At 39.5% G+C, this 25,549-nt stretch overlaps 1 protein-coding gene across 2 annotated transcripts in view; it reads right to left on the bottom strand.

Moving 5' to 3' along the window:
* Positions 1–25,549, bottom strand: part of LRCH1 (leucine rich repeats and calponin homology domain containing 1) — a 221,550-nt gene that overhangs the window by 99,653 nt on the left and 96,348 nt on the right. For both annotated transcript variants that reach the window (XM_018056756.1, XM_018056757.1), the window contains exon 2: positions 9,369–9,513. In XM_018056756.1, the coding sequence (XP_017912245.1) occupies positions 9,369–9,513 (145 nt within the window). The remainder of the gene's footprint in view (positions 1–9,368; positions 9,514–25,549) is intronic.

A 25,549-nucleotide genomic window follows, 5' to 3' on the forward strand; every position in this document is an offset into this window, starting at 1 on the left:
CTCAAAAACAACTCTTACAAAAACTTTATTTGTCCAGTTACTGTAACTGTTACTACAAGCAAGTAAGAACGTAAAGAGAACCAAAGCAAAACCCTGGGTTGGCCACTAGACCTCCAGACTGCAGTCAAAACCTACTTCCTTAAAGCCCTAATTTCAGGGAAGAAGGCATGAGGATGCTGACAAGATTTTTTTAAAAGGGGGTGGGGGGGTGGGGCAGAGTTCAACAAAAACAAGATTGAAGATTAGGAAGTCAAATTGTCACAAACTTCAATATAAAGCCAAAAGGAACAAGACTAGTTCTCATCAAGTTTTATAATCAAAAAAAAAAAAAAAAAAGTCAAAGAAATTCAGCACCATAGAGTCCTTCACAAATGAATGAGGTGCGTTTCAAAAGTACATTCCTGAGTCTAATTTGTTCATAAGACCAATACAGTTAGCCTGGGTACCCAGCTAACACAATTGGCTATATGGTACTGCATTGTAATAGGCTTGCAATACCTTTCACATAAATAATGCATAAAAACCAAACACAAAAAAGAAAACATTTTCAATCTTATAGTACAGGCCCTTGAAAAGTACAGTAGTACAGCACAACAGCTGGCATACAGGGGCTGGCATCGAGGAAACAGGAAGGAAGAGCTGCGGACTAGAGGAGGGGGAGGAGGCGGGAGATGGTACTACTGTACTCTACACAGTACTGTACAGCGCACAAAATTGCAGCCATCTGTAGAGGATGCAGGCACATGACAACGTGCACCAGACACACAACCGATTCACGGGACTGAACACGCGAACACAAGTGCGTATACTTGAAAGTTTGTGACTTGAAGTTTTGCAGGCAGGGAACTTACTGTATCGATTTGTTTTTAGGCAACCAACAAAGTATCCCACTGGAAGCAGAAGAGAGTGCATCAGATTTCACTAATGAGTCAAGCGCACAGTTCTTAGGCCACGCATCTCAATTGCTAAGACTCTTCTCCATTAGGAATCTCATGGTACTACCATTTTTCCTGCTTTCACACTTAACCGCACTTTCACTCTCGATACGTTAAAGGCATAGTCATGCTTAAAAAATATTATCCAAATATAAAGAAATGAGAACTAACAAAGAGACTAAAAATGTGAGAGAATGAGAGGTCTGACATATAACCAAAAGGGAGTACACTAAAAAAATAGAAGTAACAGAGAAATAGAGGAAGGTGCAGTATTTAAAAAGGTAATAACTGATTGTTTTTGGAATTATGAAAGACATGAATCTTTAGACTTAGGAAGCAAAATTAAGTGTGCAGTCAGATAAATCTAAATAATATATCTCTGTACATATCGTAGCATAAAGTGCAGAAGCACCAAAGACAGATATGAGAAGAAATCAAATGAAAAAATATAGAAGATTTTCTACAAACATAAAACAGAGGCCAGAAAATCTAATATCTTTGAAACACAATAGAAAAGAGCTGTCAACTTAACACTTTATATTAGTACAAATGAAAATTTTGTACAAATAGTTGAATCTTAAAAATGAGTAAAGAAAGTCATTTCAGAAAAAGGCTGCACTCATATACTCTCCCTGAAGGCACTACTGGAGAATGCATGCTATAAAAGAGTAAAACCCCTAAAATAAGTGAGATGCAAAAGCAGCAGTAAGTTACACTTAGTGGATTCACTAGAATCCAGTCCACAACACTTAGCATACATTCTTTCCAAGTTCATGTGGAATATCTACAAAATTAACTATGCATGGGCTATAGAGCAAATATCAACCAACCTAAAGAAACAATGTCAAACAAAACATCCTCCAAATGTAATGCAATTGAAAATCAATTTTAAAAGACAACTATTAAAATCTATTCTATAGAAAACTCATGGGTCAAAAACGAAATACGGGAAATCAGAAATGATTCAGGAGTGATTTTTTTAAATACTATATATCAAAACTTCTAGGAATCACCTAAACTTGAGTGATAAAACACTAAAAACATAGAAACCCAGGGCTTTAAATGCTCCTATAAGAAAAGAACAATAACTGGAAGCTCCATAAATTAAAAAAAGACTAAAACTATTAGAAAGTAGACCAAAGGAAATATGACAGTATCAGAAATTCATGGAAAAGAAAATATCAATAGAGTTAGTCATTGAAATTTTAAAACATACACAAAAAACAGACTTCTGAAAAAAAATAAAAAGGGAAAAAGAAAGGCACAAATTTATAAGCATTAAAAATTTTTAAAGCATGGATAGAGTAGCATGAATATTTTTAATTCCCTTATTTAAATATTTAGGTTGGCCTACTGGAAAATTCTCTAACTATGTGTTTTAATTCATAAACTATGTTTACAATTCTGAAATGGTCCAAAGGGCATGGAATGCAGCAGAGCAAACAAGATGAGAACGGGGAAAGTGCTGAGCAAACAGTGAAGGCCACAGAAATAAGCTTCCCTAATTCCCGCGATTGTTATTTATGAAATAATGTGTTTTAGGGATGCATCACTTTCCTATTTCCTATCTCAAGTAAAGAGTTGTTGAAGGGCTCAAATATGACAGTGTAACAGCTCAATCATATTTAGCTATTAAGAAGCGATGAGGCGGAGGTGATGACAATGGTGAAAATTTTTTCATTACTACACCTGTTATAAAACTTGGTACACTGTAACATTCTTGGAGGAACTATAAGCTTGTTGTTGATGAAACGGCAATGTTTCAAAGAGCTTTGGTCCATCTGATAAGAAATAGAAATGTAATCTGCAGCATGTTCATTTGGGGCTAACAGAAAAAACGTTGAGAATGAACATAAACAAGAAAATTTATACAGTGCATTGGGAGAGAGTGTTCATCTATTTTCAGAAAGCAAATCTGCAGCACAAAGATCTTAAAGATTTTATTAAGATCAGAAGCAGAACTGAAAACAAACCCAACAAATTCTGACAGCAGTCTAGCTATCATAAGCCATAATGCCCCTTTTGTGTTCCTCTGTTCTTTTTTTTTAATACAAACACTGATCTAAAACCACGTCTGTGATCAGGTGATATGTAGAATGGAAAAATCCCTTTTGGAAGTCTTGCCAAGCTTAGGCTATACTAACAGGAATGGAGTCTGATAAGAAACACCTATTATGAACATATTCACATTTAATAAAGCCCTTCAACTACCAATGCTAATAACTTTCCCGGCACAATAATTTATAAATATGAACTAAAAATTTTAAGGGCTTTTGCCTAAAGGTTCCACCTTAAAAGCAAATGCCCAGAAAACACATTAGAAAAGGCAAGGCTTAAACCCCAAGTTGCTGCTCCTGCGATGGGTGCCTTTGATGACCACTTTCTACTCCAGCAGTCTATGGAAAACATTTTCAAATTTTAAGATGATACTTCCAAATTCCAACATGGTTCATTGTATTTTGGTGTCTTCCTGCTGATCAGTCATTTCACAAAGCACAACTCAGTTACCAAAGGCCAGTTCCAAATATGTGTGTGTGTGTGTGTGTGTGTACCCAAAGGTGTATATATATATATCTAAAACTGTGTGTGTGTGTGTGTGTATATATATATATCTAAAAGTGTATATATATATATATATATATATATATATATATATACCTAAATATTCTCCTTTCCCCTTTGAACCAGGTATGATTCTCATAAAAGAAAGAGCAATACAAGTCTGAATGAGTAAAGCTCCTATGATCTTCATAAAAGAAAGAGTGAGCAAAACTCCTCTCCTTTTTTCCAGTTTAAGAAGACATCACCCATTTTCTCTGTTTCTAGAAAGACAAAAATACTATCCTATAATTGAGAGTTTCTTCAGGAAGGTCAATGCAAGGAGAAGCTGTATTTCTCAGGGATAAAATTAAGATTCTTAGAAACAATGAAATTAGTTTTTGTTCATAACAAAAATTATAAAATCTATGCTTTCTAAGGCAAACCTAGCATGCAGGATGCTTCTCCCAAGTCCTTCAAATAGAGAGCTACAGTCTGAGGATTAAAGATTATTCTCCCAATGAGCCCCCAAAGGAATGTGGGGATACAGGTTATATACAGCCATCAGGAAGCTGGCTCTTTCTGCACATTGTTTAGCAGCCAAAAAGGATGCCAGGCTTCAGAAAAAATAGCCAAAAAAGATTCCTTGTACGGTGTGATAACATTCTGCTCAAGAGACAGCCCGCTTCTTTACAGGCAATACCTAAGATGCTGGCAGAGAAAGGGGCTTCTAATGAATAAACCAGTTCCTGGCTCTGTGCATTTCACCCCAGAAAAGTAAAACCACTAACCAAGAGTTCTGGAAACACTATGATCAAATTCTGTGCCTTTTGGGGGTAGCTTCTGTTCCCCCAAATCTCTGAGATGAAACTTTGAAGCTAAGCTCCCTATTCTTCGTTTCATTCACAACACCCAGACACTTGCCAAAAGCTTTTCTGCTCTGCGTTCTTCTAAAAACTTTCTAAGGTACATTTTCTTCGTGAGTCTCATCAACAACAACCTCTCCAACTGCTTAAAATAGGTTTTACACTTTGTGAAGTCTTCCTGTGTAACCCAGGTTCAAAGTGTTTGTTCCAATATATATAGGAACAAGTCTTGCTTAATCACTTATATTGTTCTTGGCCACATTTCTTGAATTAAGACACTTTCTAACAGGAAAAGACACAGTGGCACATATATTAAATCAACATAACCTTTTGTTGTAAACACCAAGAAGAAAAGATTACAAGCCCAGTTTCTTCAAAGGCACACTACGTAAACAGCAATAAAGTAATGTTTTCCACAAACAGGACATTTCTATGGCGAGAGCAAAAATAGGAAACAGTGAAGTGTTTTTAACTGTGTTTTACAATAAAGGTTTTCTTTCCATGTACTAATTAAACCCATCTCTAGTCTAAGATGGGAATTGGGTTGCTGGCACCAAACAGCCATTTGACATTTAAAGATAATGCCGCTGAGAGATCCTACCAGCCAAGAAGCTACAGACGCAGAGACACACCACCACCATCACCTCTACTGGCTTCATCACGCCATCAAATATTTATGACTGTTTACTCGGCTGGAATATGCAGTGCATCCCAGAGGGTGTCATCAATTTTGAATGGTTCCCATACGTTCAAAGCGGCTTCACAGGACACGTCTCTTGTTTTGGAACACACAAAAATCAGCAGTTTCTCCATGTGATTTATTTTAAAAAAGAAAACAATTAAAAATACGGTGAGACCATGTCTAATGTTATGCACAGAAACATGAAATCTGTGGAATTTGAAAAGCAGCTTCTCTGCCTTATTTTCTCGAGCAGCTCTTTCTTTCTAGTTAGTAAGAGGAAAAATCCTAGGTGTACTATGGAAAAGAAAGTGTTTGGGGGTATTCATTGATATAGTCTACTGGCTTGCCTATCCGTTAAAGCTATTTCAGACCGTGCTATATCTGACCCAGTCTACAGTGTGCACTCAAAAGTAATTTACAGGATTTTCTTAATTTTCTGAAATGTACACTGACTTCCCCAACACATCTAAATTAGTTACAGTTTAGATTAAACGCTTGATTTGATTAAATGCTTCTATCTAGAAGATATCTTTTCAGATGCCGTATGATACCACTTACATGTGGACTCTAAAACTAGTGAACATCATGAAAAAGAAACAGATTCACAGATATGGAAAACAAACCAGTGGTTACCCGTGCACGAGGGCATGGGGAGGGGCAATGCGGGGCTAGAAGATTAAGAGGCAGCAGCTACTGGGCTGGCCAAAAGGTTCGTTCAGGTTCTTCTGTACCATCTTACAGGAAAACCCAAACGAACTTCTTGGCCCACCGAATATTATGTATAAAATAAATAAGCATGACTTCCCCAGTGGTCCAGTGGTTGAGACTCCAAGCTCCCAATGCAGGGGGCCTGGGTTCTATCCCTAGTCAGGGAACTAGATCTCAGATGCCTAAGAACCTGCACATGGCAACAAAGATCCCGTATGCCGCAACCAAGACCCAGCACAGCCAAATAAACAGAGTTTAGAAAATAAAAAAGCTATGAGGATATATTGTACCATACAAGGAATATAGCCAATATTTTATAATAACTATAAATGGAGCACAACCTTTAAAAATTGTGACTCACTGTGTTGTACACATGTAACATCTAATACTGTACATCAACTATTCTTCAAATAAAAAATAATCACTCGATTAGATGGACTATTAAAAAAGAGCTTTTTTCACTGGCATAATATCCAATTTGTAATTATCTCACACACATACACACACAAAACCTGGATTGAAAGGGGATCGGCAGCTCTCCTACAAGGCAGTACTTTTTGCAGCATCCTGAGCATCTTGCCTCTTTTCCTAGGAAGTGGACTGGCAGCTTCTCTCTGAAGGCCAGGAGTCAACAGAATTCTACCATGCCTCTTTACCACACCCATTCATTTTATTTTGTTGACTTAAGTTTTCATGAGAAAGACACGAAGAGGCCACAGTGCCCAACCCTGGTTGTTGTGAAGGGGACATCTGTCATGATCACAGACAAGCACAACATTCTAAATTCCTTCTGGTTACCAGCTGCCTTCAGAGTGGGGGTGGTGGTGGCTGGGAGTGGAGATGGTAGCTTGAAGACAGAAAGAACTCACACAGACAACACTACTATCATGGGATGTTATTACTCAACATCTCTTAGAAGACCAATTTAACTAGATGCCACTGGCATTTCCTAGATATTACTGTATTACACATTTATAGATAAACAGATGTGACAGTCACCCACCATTTCAGAAGCTACCAATAAACCATTTAGGCAAATTTAACATTCTACCTCAAATCTCTCCCACAAAGAAAAAACTCGGTTCCAAAGGTCTTATTCCTAGAATTTTCATTTCAAAAACCTAATAATCAAACAGGAGTTAAAGGTCTTATAAATAAACAGAAAAGATGACCATCTCCTGCTCACTTTAAAAATTGCTGAATAGTATTGCTATTTCAGGTTACATTCTTAAAGAAAATGTGATAGAAGTCACCAAAGAAAACCATATATACATATATATATATGTATATATATCACCAGACTTTCAAAGATTTTAGAGGAGACACATACATTTTTCATACACCTTGACATATTCAGAGTATCTCTGAAAAGTAAGAGATATATTTTTCTTAATTTCCTCCATTTATTTATCAATTCCTTTGAAGAGTTATGATTCAACACTACAGAATATGTCTTAAAAGATGGTAATATTAAAGTAGGAAATGTGAGCAAAGAAAACCAAAACAAAATTAAAATGACCTATATAAATGATTCCTGGGTTGGAAAGATCCCCTGGAGAAGGAAATGGCAACCCACTCCAGTATTCTTGCCTGGAGAATCCCATGGACAGAGAAGCCTGGTGGGCTACAGTCTATGGGGTTATAAGAGCCGGACACGACTTAGTGACTAAACCACCACCATATAAATGGGACCAAAAATAGAGAAATTAAATCAAATGAGAAATGAGACCATTATAAGAAGAAAACAAAGTTTAAAAAGTTGGGTGCTTAATGACCCCTTTACTTCTTTCCTTTCTTTTACCTAGAAATACATCACAAAACTCTGTTTACAATATGCCAAACACAACTTCAACCATTAACAGTTCCAATAAATTCTCTCTGTTCTTAATTGAAAGACTCCTGAGATTCATATTCCAATATAGTCTTTCTACCATCTGAGAACAGTAACATTATTCTACCTTCAACTAGCCTCAACATAAAAATCATCCTATCAAAAACAATTTTATTACTGCTTTTAAAGCAAAATATAAATGCTGAGATTAGATTCCCTAGTATTTGTAGAATTTTATAGTTTATATCATGCCAGAAGAAATACGTCATCTGTTACCCCAAGGTTCTCAGTGTATATATATTTAATACTGTTCAACAATGCAAAGTTAAATCTATTTACTTGTTGCAAGCAGGCTGCTGGAGGTGAAAGTATCAGGGGTAGCTAAGTAAAATAAACAGACCAACTACATATGCTCTTGGGTTATTTCCCCTATGTGGGCTGGGACTAGAAGACAGATGTTTTAGGGAGATAATAAGCCATATCTAAGACATCACTATGCTGGCTCCATCAGGCAATTCCAGGTAATTAATATTCTGCTGCAGCAGAAATGGTATGAATGGTTCTTATACAAGATAACTCAAATGAACTAGAAACCTGGAAAATATGAAAGTTGGCTCTGTTGAGCTTCTAATAGTAATAATAATAATAGCCTACATCTTATTTACCAAAAATGAAATAAAGGCCACTTAAACACATGACTAGGATTTATTTTTCACTCCCAAGGGAAAAGATATACAGTCCTAATAAAATGCAAAGGAAACCCGTTTTTGACAACAAAGAAAGCTGCAGAAGACTTCTAACTATCAGTGGTAAACCAAACCAAACAAACAAATAAAAACTCTAAAATATAAGTGACATTATTCTCGATCATAAATTAATACTATACCTGGTTTACTGAGCATCTTGCTCCTTGAAGGCTGGCGTATTTGTTACACAGCACCAACCCTGCTAGTGAGGTTCTATCCTTTGCACAGTAAGAGAACACAACTGACAAGAGTGATGGCTACTCAGGCTGGAACTCTTCAACTTTGTTTTAATAGTAGAGACAGACTTGATAAAACAGCTCCCCCTCTCTCCTGATATCCCAGATGTGAGCCAGGATTTAAGTGTCAAGGAGTCAAAATCAGGCCAGAAAAGCTGACAGTCACAGCAGTGGAAGTCTAAAAGCTAGGCCTTAAAACTCAGTTTTCGTAACTTCAGGGCTACTCAGTACATTAATAGGTTACACTGTGTTGTGCTTAATCAGAGTAAGTACAGACCACTGACCCAGACTCAGCAAACAACGACCTAATTTAATGGACTAATGACAGCAAAGTCAGATCTTGCAAGAGTGGCTCAGCGCTCCTCCTCAACCTTCTCTAGTGACCTAAGGTGAACAGGTTCAGTCACCTCTGGGTAGCAAATCCAATGGTTCCAATAACCTCCAGAACCAGGAAGGCCCTAATTTGCCTCAACCATCAATCCTTTCTCACTTCCTTCAGCCTTCCTCCTCCAAAATCTACGTCAATATCTGAAGAAAACAGACCAACAACCTTCCAAGTATCAAACAGACAAAAAGTATAAATCATGCTGTATCAATTATCTTAAGAAGCCAAAACATCTTGCCCTATTGACATTGAGAAGTCGAGCACCAAAAACAATATTAATGGCACTACAAACGTATTATAAAAGATATTTCTTCAATAATCTTCATGTGATTTATTTCAAAGGGTGATCACAAACAATCAGAGAGAAAAAAATTGACAGAAATGCAAGTGATCTTTTTTCTTTTTTAATTAAATTTGGTTACCTAAAAGGTGTCAACCTACCTTAAATTTAAGTAAGTCAGCATCTGTAGGTTAATGATGGCCTCCGGAATGACTCTGATACAATTATGGTACAGATTAAGAATTTCCAGTGATACAAAATGGCACAATTCCATTGGAACTTCAACCAGTCTGTTTTTAGATAAATCTAAGAGAAAAGGAAAGAATATTTTGTCAATAAATCTTCAACATAATCCAATACAATCTTATCAACTATCAATACCTTTAACACATTTTAAAATAAATATTATAATCTAAATTTAGATCAACATTATTTTTTGTACCACTGTTCCTATAGAGTTGTGATTCCCATTTCCCACCATTATAGCCCCATTCATATGGAAAAACAAAAATACTACTGAAACAGTTCTAGCTCTCTATATCAGTTTGTAAATTCAGGCCAGGTACAGAGTAACTGAATCAATATTTACTTTTTTCTCCATCTGAAAACGGTTTCTCCCCCAGATGAGTATGTAAATCGAATCCTTTAATATATCTGAATACACACGTTTGCCTTAATATTTAAACTATTTAATTGAATTTTGCATTCATAACATATTGTCTCTCAGAACATGTCTTTTATACCTTTTCCAAACAAACACATAGTAGATACTAAGCAAGTATTTCATTCACCAGAATTACTAAGTACCTACAATGTACTAGACAATCCTGTTGTCTGTTAAGGATGGATACCGTGTCTGCTGCATTATCTGCAGTAAAACTGGCCCCCTTGGCCAAGTGTACCGAAGACAGTAGCAACGGGGACTTCTCTGGTGGCCCATTAGCTAAGACAGTGCGCTCCCAACGCAGGGGGCCCGGGTTCCATCCCTGGTCAGGGACCGAGATCCCACAAGCCGCAACTGAGAGCTCACATGCTGAACTAAGAGTCCATGAAGCCAAATAAACAAATGAATAAATAAATAAAATTTAAAATAAAGAGCAATAACAGTCTATACAGTAATATAAGCATACAATTGATAGCATCACCATCTCAACAATAAAAATATGCAATTGTCCTTAGCGTCCAAATCTAGGAATGGTGTGCATGACTGTAAAATGCCATAAAGCACTGAATACAAACAAGAGCTGCCACTCTGGAAAACAGTGACTCAACAGTAACAAATCACCTCGCCCTCAGTTAGGCAGGACTTAATCAGTATGAGCTGAAGATGTTCAGTAAATAATATTTCAGATTTACTTAAGGAATCACACTACATGTTGTGCGTACTAATGAAACACAAATCAAAAACCTACCTCCCCAACTGACCTTCCAATAGATAAACACATAAATAAACAAAAGCTGGTTAGATGCCTTCAGAGGAAGATTTCTGGGAAAATTTTAAGGGACAATTCTGATCATATTTAAACCATTTCAAACCATGTGATCAGAAGGAAAGTTTTCAAATTCTTATTTAAATAGTAACAGATGATACTGATATCATCATCTAACAAAAAAGTACACAACAAGGAAACTATATATGAATCTCCCTTCTAAATACATGTGTGAATCTAAATTTAAAATGAATCAACAGAATTAAACACTTAGCTAAAAAGATTAACATACTAGGATCAAGCGGGGTTCATTCTAGAAATGTTAAGTATTTTCTAAATTATTTAAACACATCATCAAATAAAGAGTGAACCATGCAGTAGTATAGGATCATCTCTCCTCTTAACTTCTTTCTTTCCCTTCTTCTATGAGTCACATTACAATAAACATCTTTTAAGGTCTCTGAGAGTTTCAATAGGAAAGTCACATGCAAAACCATTAGCTGTCCAGGATCTGGCCTACAGGATCACCCCAATCCTTTAACTGAGCTATTTTAGATTTTTCCAGTTTTTTCTTTTGAAAGTATTATTGATTATCAATAAAGGTATAAGGTGTTAACAGTGGGCACATGAATGCCCAGCCTACAATGAACAGACCAAATGAACAGACCTCCATGTCCAATGAGTTAGTGAGAATCTACCTATGTAACATGCCCTTATCACCCTGGGTTTGGGTTCTAGTTTCTGCGTTAAAAGGGAGGAAATAACAAAACCTACATGGAGCTTAGACTCTTTCAATCCCTATAGAGAAACAGTTGCCTAGGTTAAATTAAAACAAAACTGAAATACAGAAAAATCACAAGTTTTCCTTTCCTATTTGTTTAGATTCACTATTCAGATGATAAATTATTGACGGACTCATCAACATTTACTAAGTACATGGTTTCTGTAGAAGAGAAAAACACAGAGGACTACTTTTTTTTTTTAAGTTTATAATTTGATAGATAAAAGGAGGCAAACCCTCAACCATAAGGTAAAAGGTTCCTATTGGGCTTTAAAAAAAAAAAGATAGAAATAAAGAGGTAAAATCCAGGTGGGTATTTGTTATGGCCCCTTGAGCACTCCCAACTGAGCCAGACACCGTATCTGGAGCTTTGCATCTAGTAACTCATTTAAACCAATGCAAGGAGCACCACCAACCTACAGATGAGTCAACTAGGCTCAGAAAGCTTCTGTGACTTGCCCAAAGCCACAGAAATCAGTAACCACATTCACAGCTAAGTATATCTAACTCCAAGGCTGACCAAGTCCCCCACAAGGGCCCACCCTTGCTCCTTGGAGTAATGGCCAGATCATGTAGCCCACAGCTAGATTATTAGGAAGATATGGCGATTAAATCTTCACTGCATTTTCATTTGTCCAAAATACAATAAAAATCAAGTCAACATGTTCTGCGTAAAAACCCAGAGGACAAGAAAGTCAGAAACATTACGTTCAAAAAAGAAAGTATTAAAAACAACGGCAACTGATGGACTAAACTCTGGAAGTGGTTATAGGAAACTTGCTAAGGAGAAACTGGCTTAAACTGCCAATTATCCTAATCTTACATAAGCACTCTGTTTCACTGAAGAGTTAGAATGAGTTTTCAAATACGTCACTTATTTTTTCCTACTTGGGTCTGAATATCATCTAAGTCTCAACTAACTTTCTTATTGGAAGAAAGAGGGTATCAAAAAAAAAAAAAAGGAACAGGTTTGCTTTCCTATGATTTACTAAGGCTCCTGCAGACATTATTTTGTACCCTTGGGCATCCACTAACTCACCATGGGAAAGATGCCCAGAAAGGCTAGGAAAGTCAGTCTGGATTAAGACATTTTGACTTTGATAATCCAGAGTGGATAACCCAATTATAAACAATGAGGAAAACTGTCTTACAAAATTTGTTCAAAAATTTTCCTGTCATCTGAAAACAAAGAAATAAAATATGGTCGGATCCCTCTTTAAAAACGAAACAAAGAACCAAAAACAAACAAACAAAAACAGAACACACAAGAAGGAAGAGGAGAAAGAAATCCAGGATTTAGCTGTAATTAAAGTCATGAGCAGACAGTTCAGGGTGCCCGCACAGACGTGAGTGTCTCTAACTGGGACTCTTAGAGGGCAGATCCTTGCTGGAGGCAGAGAGAAACGAAGCAGGAGCCAGGCAGTTGTAGTAATAATTACAGACAGACGGGAAGAATAAGAGTTCACAGATAACAGGCAAGTGTTAAGAACGCAATTTGTATCTTTTGAAATACAACCCAATCCAGCTTGGGCAAATGAATCAGGGGCTGTGAAAAGTCCAGTAAGTTCTGAATGATAGAATACGTCAGTTCTTAAACTCGAGATAAACAGGGATGAAGAATTTGTGTTTATTTTTCTTGTGTGCTGCTCTAATTCTGTAATAAATACATGGAGCTATGAATGAAGCCACTTATGAAATCTTTTCCTAAATAAAATATCTTCCTAGTATATCTCAACCACGTTAGTATACTGGGATCACTTGAAAGAAAGCTTTTAAAAATCCTGAAGCCTGGGGTCCATGGCCAGAAGTACTGGGGTGTGATTCAGGCATCCCTGGATGGCTAGTTGATCCCCACTATCCTTTTATTTTCAGACTTTATTTTCTTGGGCTCCAAAATCACTGCAGATGATGACTGCAGCCATTAAATTAAAAGACGCTTGCTCCTTGGAAGAAAAGCTATGAAAAACCTAGACAGCGTAATAAAAAGCAGAGACATTATTTTGCCAACAAAAGTCCATCTAGTCAAAGCTATGGTTTTTCCAGTAGTCACATATGGATGTGAGAGCTGGACCATAAGAAAGCTGAGCACCAAAGAACTGATGCTTTTGAACTGTGGAGTTGGAGAAGACTCTTGACAGTCCCTTGGACTGCAAGGAGATCAAACAGTCAATCCTAAAGGAAATCAACCCTGAATATTCACTGGAAGGACTGATGCTGAAGCTGAAGCTCCAATACTTTGGCCACTTGATGCAAGAGCCGACTCATTAGAAAAGACCCTGACTCTGGGAAAGACTGAAGGCAGAAGGGGATGAGAGAGGAGGAGATGGTTGGATGGCATCACTGACTTGATGGACATGAGTTTGAGCAAGCTCCAGGAGATGGTGAAGGACAGGGAAGCCTGGCGTGCTGCAGTCCATGGGGTCGCAAAGAGTCAGACATGACTGAACAACTGAACAACCATAATCCCAAGGGAAACGCAGGTGATTCACCCTCTCAGCTTCCTATCTAAACCAAGAGCCACCAACAGGTGGCGCTCTCCTAGGGGCAAGAGGTTGGGTCCGGGAAGAGTCTGATTTAGACAACAGCCTTGGGAAAGAAAACCACACCAATTCAGTTTGATTAGATTCTTAGTCTAAATTCCAGCTCAACTAGTTCCAGATACGATTGGAGTAACAAAAATCTGATCTGCAGTGGAGTTTTACATATCATCAGTTGGCTATGATCATAGAAAATTAGGTTTTTTTCCTTGTTGAATCTTCACCATAACCTAGGAAAGCAGGTGCAATGATCACTCCCCAGTATGTGTGGATACTGAGGCCCAGAAAGGTTATGTAACTTGCCTCAGGACACAGAGCTAATAAGTGGCAGAGGCAAGAACTAAACCAGTAGGCAGGACACCAAAGCCCTGTTTTCAAACATCGTTGATTCAGCCTCGTAGGACTGCAGCGAGGGAAGGTCAGTTGTTCTTGTGGGGTATCTCTAATTTTAAAAATAATAATAAAAACAGATCCATTTTCTTCTTTAAAAAAAAAAAATCCATTTCTGATACCTGGAGAGGAGCCATGAAATGATATCAAAGCTCTGGACTAGAAGCAAGTGATCTTTGACCAGGTCCTAATATCTTCTCCAGTGAGATGAGCCTGTGTATCAGGGCCTGGTTGCCCATCCTGAGCTGGATTCAGTCCGTCCTTGCTGGAAACCTGCCCAGAGGCCTTGGCTTGCCCTGGGGAGCAGGGTCGACTGCAGCTCTGGGCAAACAGCCGGGCAGCCAACCGGAACCCCAGAACCACGTCCTCCCGCGGCCGCTTCTTAACTGAAGTGTTCACATGAGAGCAGGGTAGCCAGAAATAAAACAATAAGTTTCGCCCTGGCCAAAACAAGCTCTGCGAAGCCCTAAAATAAAGTAGCCAAATGAATAAAAATAAGCAGAAGAGCGTAGGAAAACAGTCAATGGAATCTGGTGTGCAGTCAGCAGCCTCGGAGGCACGGTGTTGTTTTTGTATAAAAAAGGAAAGTGGTGCCTTGGGAGGGGCTAGATGACCCCGGCACCACCGGCCGCACCCCTCCAACAACAACATCCTGAGTTATCTATCAGCCACCACAGCCACGAGCAGAAGGCTGACAGACCAGGACAGCTGGGAACCTCATTTGCAACGTCCGCGCTTTCTGGTCTGAAGGAAAGGCCTGTTGGAGTCCAATCATGCCCAGTTCCAGAAAAACCAAACGATCCATCTTTTAAGCTGAGAGTAAATATGTGATCACGGCTTCCCAGGTGGCGCTAGTGGTAAAGAACCTGCCTGCCAATGCAGGAGCCGCAAGAGACATGAGTTTGATCCCTGGGTTGGGAAGATCCCCTGGAGAAGGGAATGGGCAACCCACTCCAGAATTCTTGCCTGGAAAATTCCACGGGCAGAGGAGCCTGGAGGGTTACAGTCCATGAGGGTCGCAAAGAGTCGGGCACAACTGACAAACTGAGCAAAAGGAACAGGGAACAGAAGTTTAATTTTAGCGTATTAGCACCTCCCGTGATGCCTTAGTAACTGGGGGAAGTATGTGTCCTTCACACATAAATCTAACCCCCTGACCCACAGACAAGCATACGGGCCCCACTGTCTTCCTAATACTGAAGGGACCTCTGGGCCAGGCCCCCTGTGCCCTCTTGCTCGGTCCCTTGCTGGGTCCACAATTCAGAGACAATGCTTGGATGGAAGGTGGTCTGGGGCCATGTGCCCTGTCTGGACAATCCGTATCCATTCTCCCCTAGGCAGGCAGGGGTCTCTCTAGAAGAATCTCAGCGATATCCTTCTCTAAAGAACCGCTGCACAATGTCCCAGGGGTCTAACCATCCCTTCCTCCCCACTCCAGGACAGACATGACACCCGGCCCCACGATTCAGCACCCAGAGCCCATTCCCCAGACACCTGCACACTTGGGAGTGTTCTGGTAAGAGACTTGCCCCAGGCAGTGGAGCGAGCCCAGGGGCTGCCTCATCCTGACTCTGGAGATAAAACCACGTCGCTTCCAGGGTTAAACAGGCAGAACTAATAATCGGAGTCATCAAAGTTTTGAGTGAGTCAGTCAAGATCTCAAGCTACATCTCTAAGAGATCCAAAAAAAAGAAAAATCATCTTGTCAAACACTAGAGAATTGTTAAACAGTTCCTCTGTATGAACCATGAAGTTTTCCCTGATTATCTACTTAAAATGTCAACTTGTCTGTCTTACCTCCCCTTCGTCTGTTCTACATTTTCTTTCCTATCTTAGCGCTTGGAAAGCCTTCTAACATCCCGTACCATTTATTCATGTATTTTGGTTGTTCATTTTCTCTCTTCCTCAACCAGAATATAAGTTCTGTAAAGGCTGGGATCTTTGCATTGTTCACTGCTATACAGTAAGAGTTTAATAAATATTCATTGAAGGTAGTAGGAAAGGAGATTCTTCGGTCAGACAGCTTGAGCTCAAACCCTGATTCCACTGCTTAGTGTGTGCACTTGGAAATGATTACTTAATTTCTCTATGCCTCAGTTTCTTCACCTGTAACATGAGGATAGTACCAGTACTGGCTTCGCTGAGTTACTAAGAGGACTAAATGAGATGATACACACAAATCCTTACAGCAGCATCCACACAGAGGGAGGGACTCTAAGAACAGTCTCTGTCATTACGTTAGCTAATGCTGGGTTCCGAATACAGTGTTTCTAGCAAGGGAAAATGGCCTGGGCTGGGAAGGCGTTTAAAATCTAGCCAACAAGTACAAGAAGTGCACCATATGTACAAATGCTTCATAACAACAAATCAGAGATGGAACAATAGGCAGAAACAATGGGGCATTATGAGTGAAAAATTTGTAAGTTAGTTTGAACGTTACCCTTCCCAAGCAGAAGAAGGAAATAAGAAATAGAAGCTAGTTTTGGTAAAGGCCAAAAAAAATATGACAGATCCAGACTCTTAGTCTGGTGAATTTATTAACAGTAGATACCTATTTAAGCCCACAGAATGAGGGTTTCCCAAGCGGTGCTAGTGGTAAACAACCCAGCTGCCAGTGAGGAAGACGTAAGAGATGTTTGATCCCTGGGTGGGAAAGATCCCCTGGAGGAGGGCATGGCAACCCACTCCAGTATTTTTGCCTGGAGAATCCTCACGGACAGAGGAGCCTGGTGGGCTATAGTCCATGGGGTCGCAAAGAATCAGACACGACTGAAGTGACTTAGCACACACACACAGCCTTTTATAGAACAGATGCATTGTTGAAATGTTGATAGCAAAAATTGATTTCTTTATGGTACCTCTCCTATCCAAAGCATTGCCAAGAAAATTAGGAAATAAAATTGTAAAAGACCACCATAGAGAATTGGTGGGGGAAGGGGTTCCTGTCCCAAAGTATAATCATTTTACTTAATCTCTAAAAGGCTCACTCAGAGGCTGTTTCCTCTTCAACATAATTCTAGCAGATGATATTATTGCCTGTTTAGCACCACTGCGTTTTAGAAGCAACAAATAGATTCTACAAAGAAAAGCGGTCATAAGAAAGTGTGCTTCTAACAACAACAACAAAAAGAAATTAACAAAGAGTAAAATATACATACACATTTTAAAATGTCAGTATTTTAAATTTAAAAATTCTAAATGTAATGGTCAAAACCCTTCTAAATATTATAGCACAATGTAGTTTTAGCACCAAAATAATACTCTCAATGTTGAATAATCTAGGACTAGTTAACACATTCAAAAATTAAACTAACTTAAATTTAAAATGTTCAAGAGAGCAGGGCAGTATCTATTTTTTTTTAATGTTTTCATGTAAATTTGCTCAAAACAAAACATCTTAAATGGTTACAGCTTCTGTGAAATGACCCATTCCCTAGTGATTCTGTTTAGCTAATGAATCATTTCCCACTTCCTTTAAGTGAAATTTGGCTCTGAGACATAATAAAAACAGCTCATCTTTAAAATGAGAAATACCAATTTAAAGGGAAAACACTAATTTTCTTCTGAAACATGAATGCTTTAAGTAGCATTACTGCAATAGTCAAAAGGTAGAATTAATTCAAATCTTCACCAAGGGATGAATGGAAAAGCAAAATGCGGTCTACACATACAATGGAACAGTATTCAACTTTAAAAAGGGAGGAAAGTTTGCCACACGCTACCACATGGGTCATCCTTGAGATTATGCTAAGTGAAATAAGCCAGTCACCAGAAGACAAATACTGTATGACTCCATTTACACAAGGTTCCTAAAGGAGTCAAACTCATAGAGACAGAAATTAGAACAATAGTTGCCAAAAGCCGGGGAAAGGCAGACTTGTGTAGTGGGGAGAGAGTTTCAGTTTCGCGAGGTGAAAAGAGCTCTGTGGATGGATGATGGCGATGGCACACACCAACGTGGATGTACTCAGTGCCACTGAACTGGACAATTAAACATGGTTAACAGGGTAAATTTCATGTGACATGTTGCTATTTTATTACAGTTTTTAAAAATGAATGCTTTTTAAAATGATCATAAAATACAAACATTATCCTGGACCCTGAAATTTCCCTGAGTAACAGAAATTACTAACCCTATCACGTGGGAAGCAGAAGTAAAAGGGACAGCTCTGGGAAATCTCACAAGGACAGACAGCACGTCTACACTATAAATGCTATTAGGCAGCTCTATGACTGGGCGTGTGTGGCTGCTCAATCGTGTCCAACTCTGGGACCCCAGGGACTACAGTCCGCCAGGCTTCTCTGGCCTGGGACTCCAGACAAGAATACTGGAGTGGGTTGCCAAGTCCTCCTCCAAGGGAACTTCCCAACCCAGGGATTGATGACCAAGTACCACTAACTCAGCAGTCACCTCACCTAACAGTGTTCTCTAGCTCCATCCATTGATCCACATAGACAGATACCCTCACTCATCACAATGCTAACCACTGTACATGCTGGATACACTTGGACCTCGTAAATGTTGGAAAGAAGAGTGAATAGCAGTGCCTGGAACTCAACAGATGACAGCTGAGAAAAGAAAGAAATCAGGGCATGGCTTCGACTTGAACAATCTCGCAGAGCAGAAAGGTTAAATTCTAGGCAGACATGAGGAGAGACACAGTCACAGACTTTCCCAGGAATGGGGTCCCCCAGGGTGCAGAGGAGCCCAAGGGAGACACAGCAAGGGGCTCCGGGGAACAGGAGAGAGTGTGGGCCAGTCCTCTGGCAGGTCAGACTCAGGGCAGTTGCTCAGGTGCTGTGAGCAGACCTTGGGTTCTCTGGAATGGCAAGAGGGAGAACAGAATCTCTGGAGCTTTCCCTGGGAGGTACTAGAGCTCAAGGGGCCCTTCAGTAAAGCACATGATTGCTGCTGGACGAAAGCTGAGCAGCTGATGACAAGCACTCACCAGCCAGTTCATGGATAGTCTCTGCCACACGGTAATTGCAGGAAAAGTAGTTATTAGTGATTAAGGGATCTGACAAGTGCTGCAAGATGAGTAACATGGGGAATGCAAAGAAAGTGAGTCCCAAGGGCCCTAACGGATCAAACTCACATGATTATACTGGAGTTAAAGGACAGGAGTGGTCTTGCTGTGGACAGAGCAGGGAGCAGGGAGGAACAGAGAGCCCTGAACTCCACGGCCTCAGCCTGGCCGGAGCTTACAATCATTCCAGGTTTACTACCAAGAACGAAACAATGCACTGTTGTGACTTGATTACATAAATATGAAAACCCTCAACCATAAAAGAAATGTCATTTGATGGAAAAAAAGCCCTTCATAAAAAAAATGACCTCATCATAAATTTTTCCAGAATTTTTACACTCGTTAGCTTTACAAATCAAATATACTGTGAAAGAGTCTGTGTGTGTGTGCTCAGTCGTGAATGTCAGATGACCACAATCATCAATAATTAGATGATGATGATATTATTATTTAATATTTTCTTGGCCATGCAACACAGCATGTGGGATCTTAGTTCCTCGACCAGGGATCAAACCTGTGCCCCCTGCATTGGAAGCCCACAGTCTTAACCACTGGACTGCCAGGGAAGTCCCAGATTATTTTACTATAAACTTCAAAAATAGCAAATAAAAACATTAAGAAAGTTAACATTACCCCCACCAAAAGTAGAGAGGATGGAATGTTTTTATAGTTAAACAGCCCTTTCACATATATTATTGATTTGGTCTCTCATTAAAAGGAACCCTTTTAGAGGCAAACGAAATATCATTTTTTTACAGTGCTATAAATAATCTCAGGCATGAGACCATGTAAGATCTTTATCAAAGATAAAATTATTGACCTTCCAAGAGACTTTCTAAATGGCAAAAAAAAAAAAATTAGTACATTTTTAAAGAGTTCTAACATAAAGAAATGAATTTTTCCTTTTATTAATTCTAAAGTACAGGTCCACTAGCCAGATAATCCATTATTCAAGTTCCCCAAATACTTGTGTTAAACATCAAGTAGAGTGTGGGTAATAGCCATCACTTTGAAACAGAAATCATACAGAATTCAAAGTTTATATCATATAGTGTCAATTATATCAATGGTGATTAATCTCAAATGCGGCAGAATTTCCAAAGCTATCCACAAGTCATGAGCCAGTTTCACCATATGCTTATAAGGTCAAAGAAGGAATCATTACCACAAACTTTATTTTTGACAGGAAAAACCTTAAAGATATCACCAGTGATGTTTTTAAGTAGATATGATTCGGAAAACCTAAAGTTAGTATAATATTTAAATGTGATATTCTATAAGAAAGCCAATCTTTTGTACCAGTCCATTTGAAAATCCACACTAACCTGCTTATACATAATAGAAATACTGTTCTTTTTAATCACTAATGACATTATATGTGTACAAAAATGTTCAGAGAAGCCTTATATTATTATTTCATTTTCATGTCTTTCTTTGAAAACAGACACAGTGTTTGGGGGAATTTTAAATTCAGCTTTGTTATCTTTTGGATAAAATAAAAACTTGAAGTTTCCGAGGAAGCCTATAGTTTTAAGAGAGGGCAACAGACAATTTATTATTCTTTCCTGTTTGAGAAAGCTCCTTCTTGACAGAACCACTCAAAAAATACTTTTGAGCACCCGCGCCAGGAATACTTCTGCATGGTGGGCAAACAGCAGTGAACACTGGCAAAATTCCTGCCCTCCAGAGCTTACATTCTACTGGGGTGATCTACACAAAACTAACAGGGATAATATGTAGCATGTTCGATGGTGGTTCGCGCTAACGAGAACGATGAGGTAGAATAAGGACACAGAAGTATGAGGCAGGGGACTGCAAATTTGAACAGGATGATTAGGAAGAATTCACAAATAAAGTGACTGAGCGAACAGCTGGAGGACGGAAGACAGGGAGTCACGGGAACATCGGGGGAGGCACCTTTTCCAGGATAAACAGCGATCCATCGGGAGAGTGCTGAGGTAGGAGAAGGGTACCCCCGGGACAGCAGGGGATCCAGCGGGGCTCACGAGGGTGACATCTTCAGAAGGCACGGGCAGCAGCCTCCCACGGGGCCACGGACGGTTCCCCTCCAGGAAAGGAGGGAAGGCAGCCGACCGAGGCGCAGACGCAGATATCTGAGTGGGCGGGGCGGTGGGCGGCCACTGAAGTTCCCGAAAGGATCCTGCCACGCCCAGCTGGGAGGGAAGGAGCAGGAGACGGTCCAGGTCTTAGGAGAGATGAAGTACGAAGCAGTCAATAGGCCAGTAGGAAAGTGGCCGAACCAGAGGAACGGAGAGTGAGTGCCGGGTGATTTGAAGACTGGCCACGAACTGAGAGTGGGGTGGCCGGGATGGCCGCGGTGCGTACCGATGCCCGAGAGAAGGTGCACGCTTCCTGTGTCCCCCTGGTCATGTCCAACCTTAGTGCCTGTGCCTATCAAAAAAACTCGTCTAGAAATGAAAAAAAAAAACGGTATTGACTTAACATGTGTAGCTCTCATCCCATAATACAAGTGAGGGATCTAAGTGAGGAGAGCCAAGCAAAGTCCGCACAGGTGAGCCTACTCAGCAGTAAGTCCCAGATGCTGGCAGGGGTGAGCGAGGAGGTAGGGGGCAGTCCCACGGCTAAGCTGCATCTTCCCTAAGCTTTCCCGCCGCCGCAAGGAAGACCATCCACACTCAGTCTGTTATTTATAGGAGGTCTCTATAAGCTGGGCACATCACGCAGCTAGTGTATAGAGCGACATGAATTTAGGACTCAGTTCATAACCTCAAGTAGAGTCCAACAAGGGAAGAAGAGAAAGAAAAATGTACAACGAAAATGCACAATACATACACAAGATCTATATTTATCCGTATGGTTAAATACCAACTTGTCTGACAGGCTGAGAAAGACTTCAGAGAGGCATTGACCTGTAAGACGAGTCTCTGGAGGGTGTTTGGGAGACCACCAGGGGCAGAACGGATACTAACAGATGCTGCCCAGGTGAAGAACGGAGGAGGGGGTAGCTCGCTGAGGAACTGTCACTGGCATTATGGCTTTGGTACACGGGGTTGATGCTCAGCGGGCATGCATGGAAACAGTAGTTAGAGAGACTGGACATAAAAATCCAGATGAGAAATGAGAAGGGCAGGAGTAAGGTGAAGTCATCTGCAGTGGAAGAATGAACATCATTATATGAGGGAATGGATCAGGGAGATATTTAAGAGGTAGAATTGGTAGAGCGTAGTGATCTGTTAAATACAGAAAGGAGAGAGAAAGAAAAGCTGAGGGCATCTTGAGGTCTCTGGCTTGGGGAAATGCCCGGAAGCATGCTACTCGAAAAGGAATGCAGGGAGGAAAAACTAGATTTGTGGGCAATCGTGGGAGAGGAGAGCCATGATGAGTTTAGTTTTCAATACATTGATTTAATGTTTTCTATGGAGCAACCAAGTAGAGTGGTCTGTTGGCCATGAGATTTTGGGTCTGGAGCCCATGATAAAGGTCTTGGTTAAAATGTAGTTTGGAACATATCAGCATGTAAATAAGGGGTGTTCATATATGACATCATCCTAGGAAAAACATGAAAACTGAGGAAAGAAAATGAGCTAGCAAAGGACCTTCTAGCAGCTGCCTCCATAAAGCCAATGCCTTGCTCTTTCCCATCACAGCTTTTTTTTTTTTTTTTTTTCCATCACAGCTTCTTGAAACCTAAAGGCTTGGTCCCATGGCCCAAGGGCCATGATGAATTCTGGAATCCAGACTTACTGAACCAAAATCCAGAGTTTTTCCACTCCTGCACTCTGCCCTACATGTTATTACACAGTTCAGTGATAATGATGGTTTTGTACTGACACCTTGACCAAGTGTGTGTAATATGATGACAGCATCTAATTGCTATATTATCACTCACTTTTTAGCAAGTAATCAGGATCCATGCTTTAGAAATGAGTATCCTTTCAGTTAGAGTCATGATCAATTCCTAAAACAATATAAATACTGTAGGCTACACACCAAGGGAATTGAGAAGTTTGACTCCTTCCAGAAACACTTCCTGGGGCAATTTTTTTTTTTCTTAATGCTAAAATATGAATCAAAGCACGAACTGTGTACAAAGTGCCTAATTTCCAATTTTTAAAATTCACATTTAGCTAGGGCAGCACTGATAAGAAAGGCATTTTTGTGACGGTATTTGAATATAGTAGATTCCATTGTAAGAACATGGAGTTTTTAAGTCTAGAAATAGTTTATTTCAGATGGATTTTGTATCTTTTTTTACAGATCTAGCTGGAAGCTTTTTGCTGAACTAAAAAGTAATAAGATTGTTGATAGAAACTCTTGCATGTTATCACTTACTAGCAACTACAATAGAAATACAGCTTATATTATTTAAGAAAGTATGTTAAACTGGTATATTATTTTCCAATATATGGTTTCTGAAAGACTTAAACATGTTTCTGAAAGCATGTAAACAACACGCTTATTTTCGTGTGACTTCTCTTTCTCCTGTCATTTTGGTCACATGATTTACTTCATCTAGAGTTCAGGCCTAACAAACAATTGTTGCTCACATCTAATTTTCAAAGCAAGAGCTCTTATCAAAGGTTCTGAAAAGGTACACGCAATAGACTCAGAAGTCTACCCTCTCTAAGTCTTTTGAATTATGCCTTAAACTTGAAGGCAAAATAGATTTTATCTTTTCACTATTAATGGCTTTGCAAACAATTTGAAATCCCGATCTGAAAAAATCTTTTTGTCCTCCTGAAGTTCAAACTGCATGTTAGACCCATGCCAAAGTGGACACAAAAATGATGTAAAATTACCCAGCGTTTGCAATGAGAATTCTCTAGTCTTCACGCTGAGTCAGTGAGCAAAAACGGCCCCATCTAAACATTTGTAAGTGTGCACCACACAAGGCACTAGTTCGGACTAGCAAACTCAGAGCCTGCCAGGACTACAAGTCACCATGAGCACGAATCATTACTCAGCACTTACTGTCTCCCAGGCACACCAAGGGTTTTCCAAGAACTCATCCTCTCATAAAAACCTCACAGAAAAAAAAAAAAAACAAACACATAATTCAAAAAGATACATGCACCTCAATGTTCATACCAGAACTATTTACAGTAACCATGACATGGAAGCAACCTAAATGTCCATCAGCAGAGAATGGATAAAGAAGATGTGGTGTACTTATAGAATAGAATATCACTCAGCCACAAAAAGGACAGAACTGGGTAATCTGTAGAGACGTGGGTGGATCTGGAGACTGTCGTACAGAGTGAAGTAAGTCAGAAAGAGAAAAACCACACAAATATGTGGAATCTAGAAAAATGGTGTAGATGACCTTATTTGCAAAGCAGAAGCAGAGACACAGACATAGAGAACAAAAATATGGGTACCACAGGGGAGAGGATGGACGGGAGGAATTATGAGGTTGAGAAGGACGCATACACACTACAATAGATACAATAGATAAGTGACGAGAACATTCTGGATAGAACAGGGAACTGTACTTAACGCACAGTGGTGACCTGATGAGAATGGAATCCACAGGAAAGGGGTATATGCATACGTACGGCTAATTCGTTTTGCTGTGTAGTAGAAACTAACATAACGTAAAGCAACTATACTCCAAAAATATATAATTTAAGGAAACATTATGGAGATGTAGCGATAGTACATAGGGATAGAGACAGGGATACCTACTAGCAGATAAAGAAACTGAGACAAAAAGAAGTAAAATCACTTGATCTATAACATACGGCTAAAAAAGTCATGAATGTACTTCATGCCACTGAACGGTGTATCGAACAGTGGTTAAAATGGTAAACTCTGTGTTATGTAATATTTTAGCCCCAACATCAAATATTATTTAAAAAAGAATACAGAGCCAAACTTGACTCCTCATACCAAAGTAAATTCCAGGTAGACTGAAATTTTAACAGGAAAAAGAAACAATAAAAGTACTAGGGAAAAAAAAAAAGTCGCAAAGCTGGGATTCAGAGTCCAGGCTCCATGCTAATGGTCTTCCACAAATTGCTATTTTACAGATAAAAACTACCCAAAGTGCTATTTTAAAGACCACCCTGATCATCATCAAATTAAGTTTCATAATCACTCAATAGCACTGCAGAGCTTGCTGGAAAATACAATGCTTTGGGCAGGTCTATCTCCTGTTGAGGAGCAAACCCCAAGACAAGGCTGGAAGCCACCTTT

The sequence above is a fragment of the Capra hircus genome, chromosome 12, assembly GCF_001704415.2.
Source record: "Capra hircus breed San Clemente chromosome 12, ASM170441v1, whole genome shotgun sequence".
NCBI lineage: Eukaryota > Metazoa > Chordata > Mammalia > Artiodactyla > Bovidae > Capra > Capra hircus.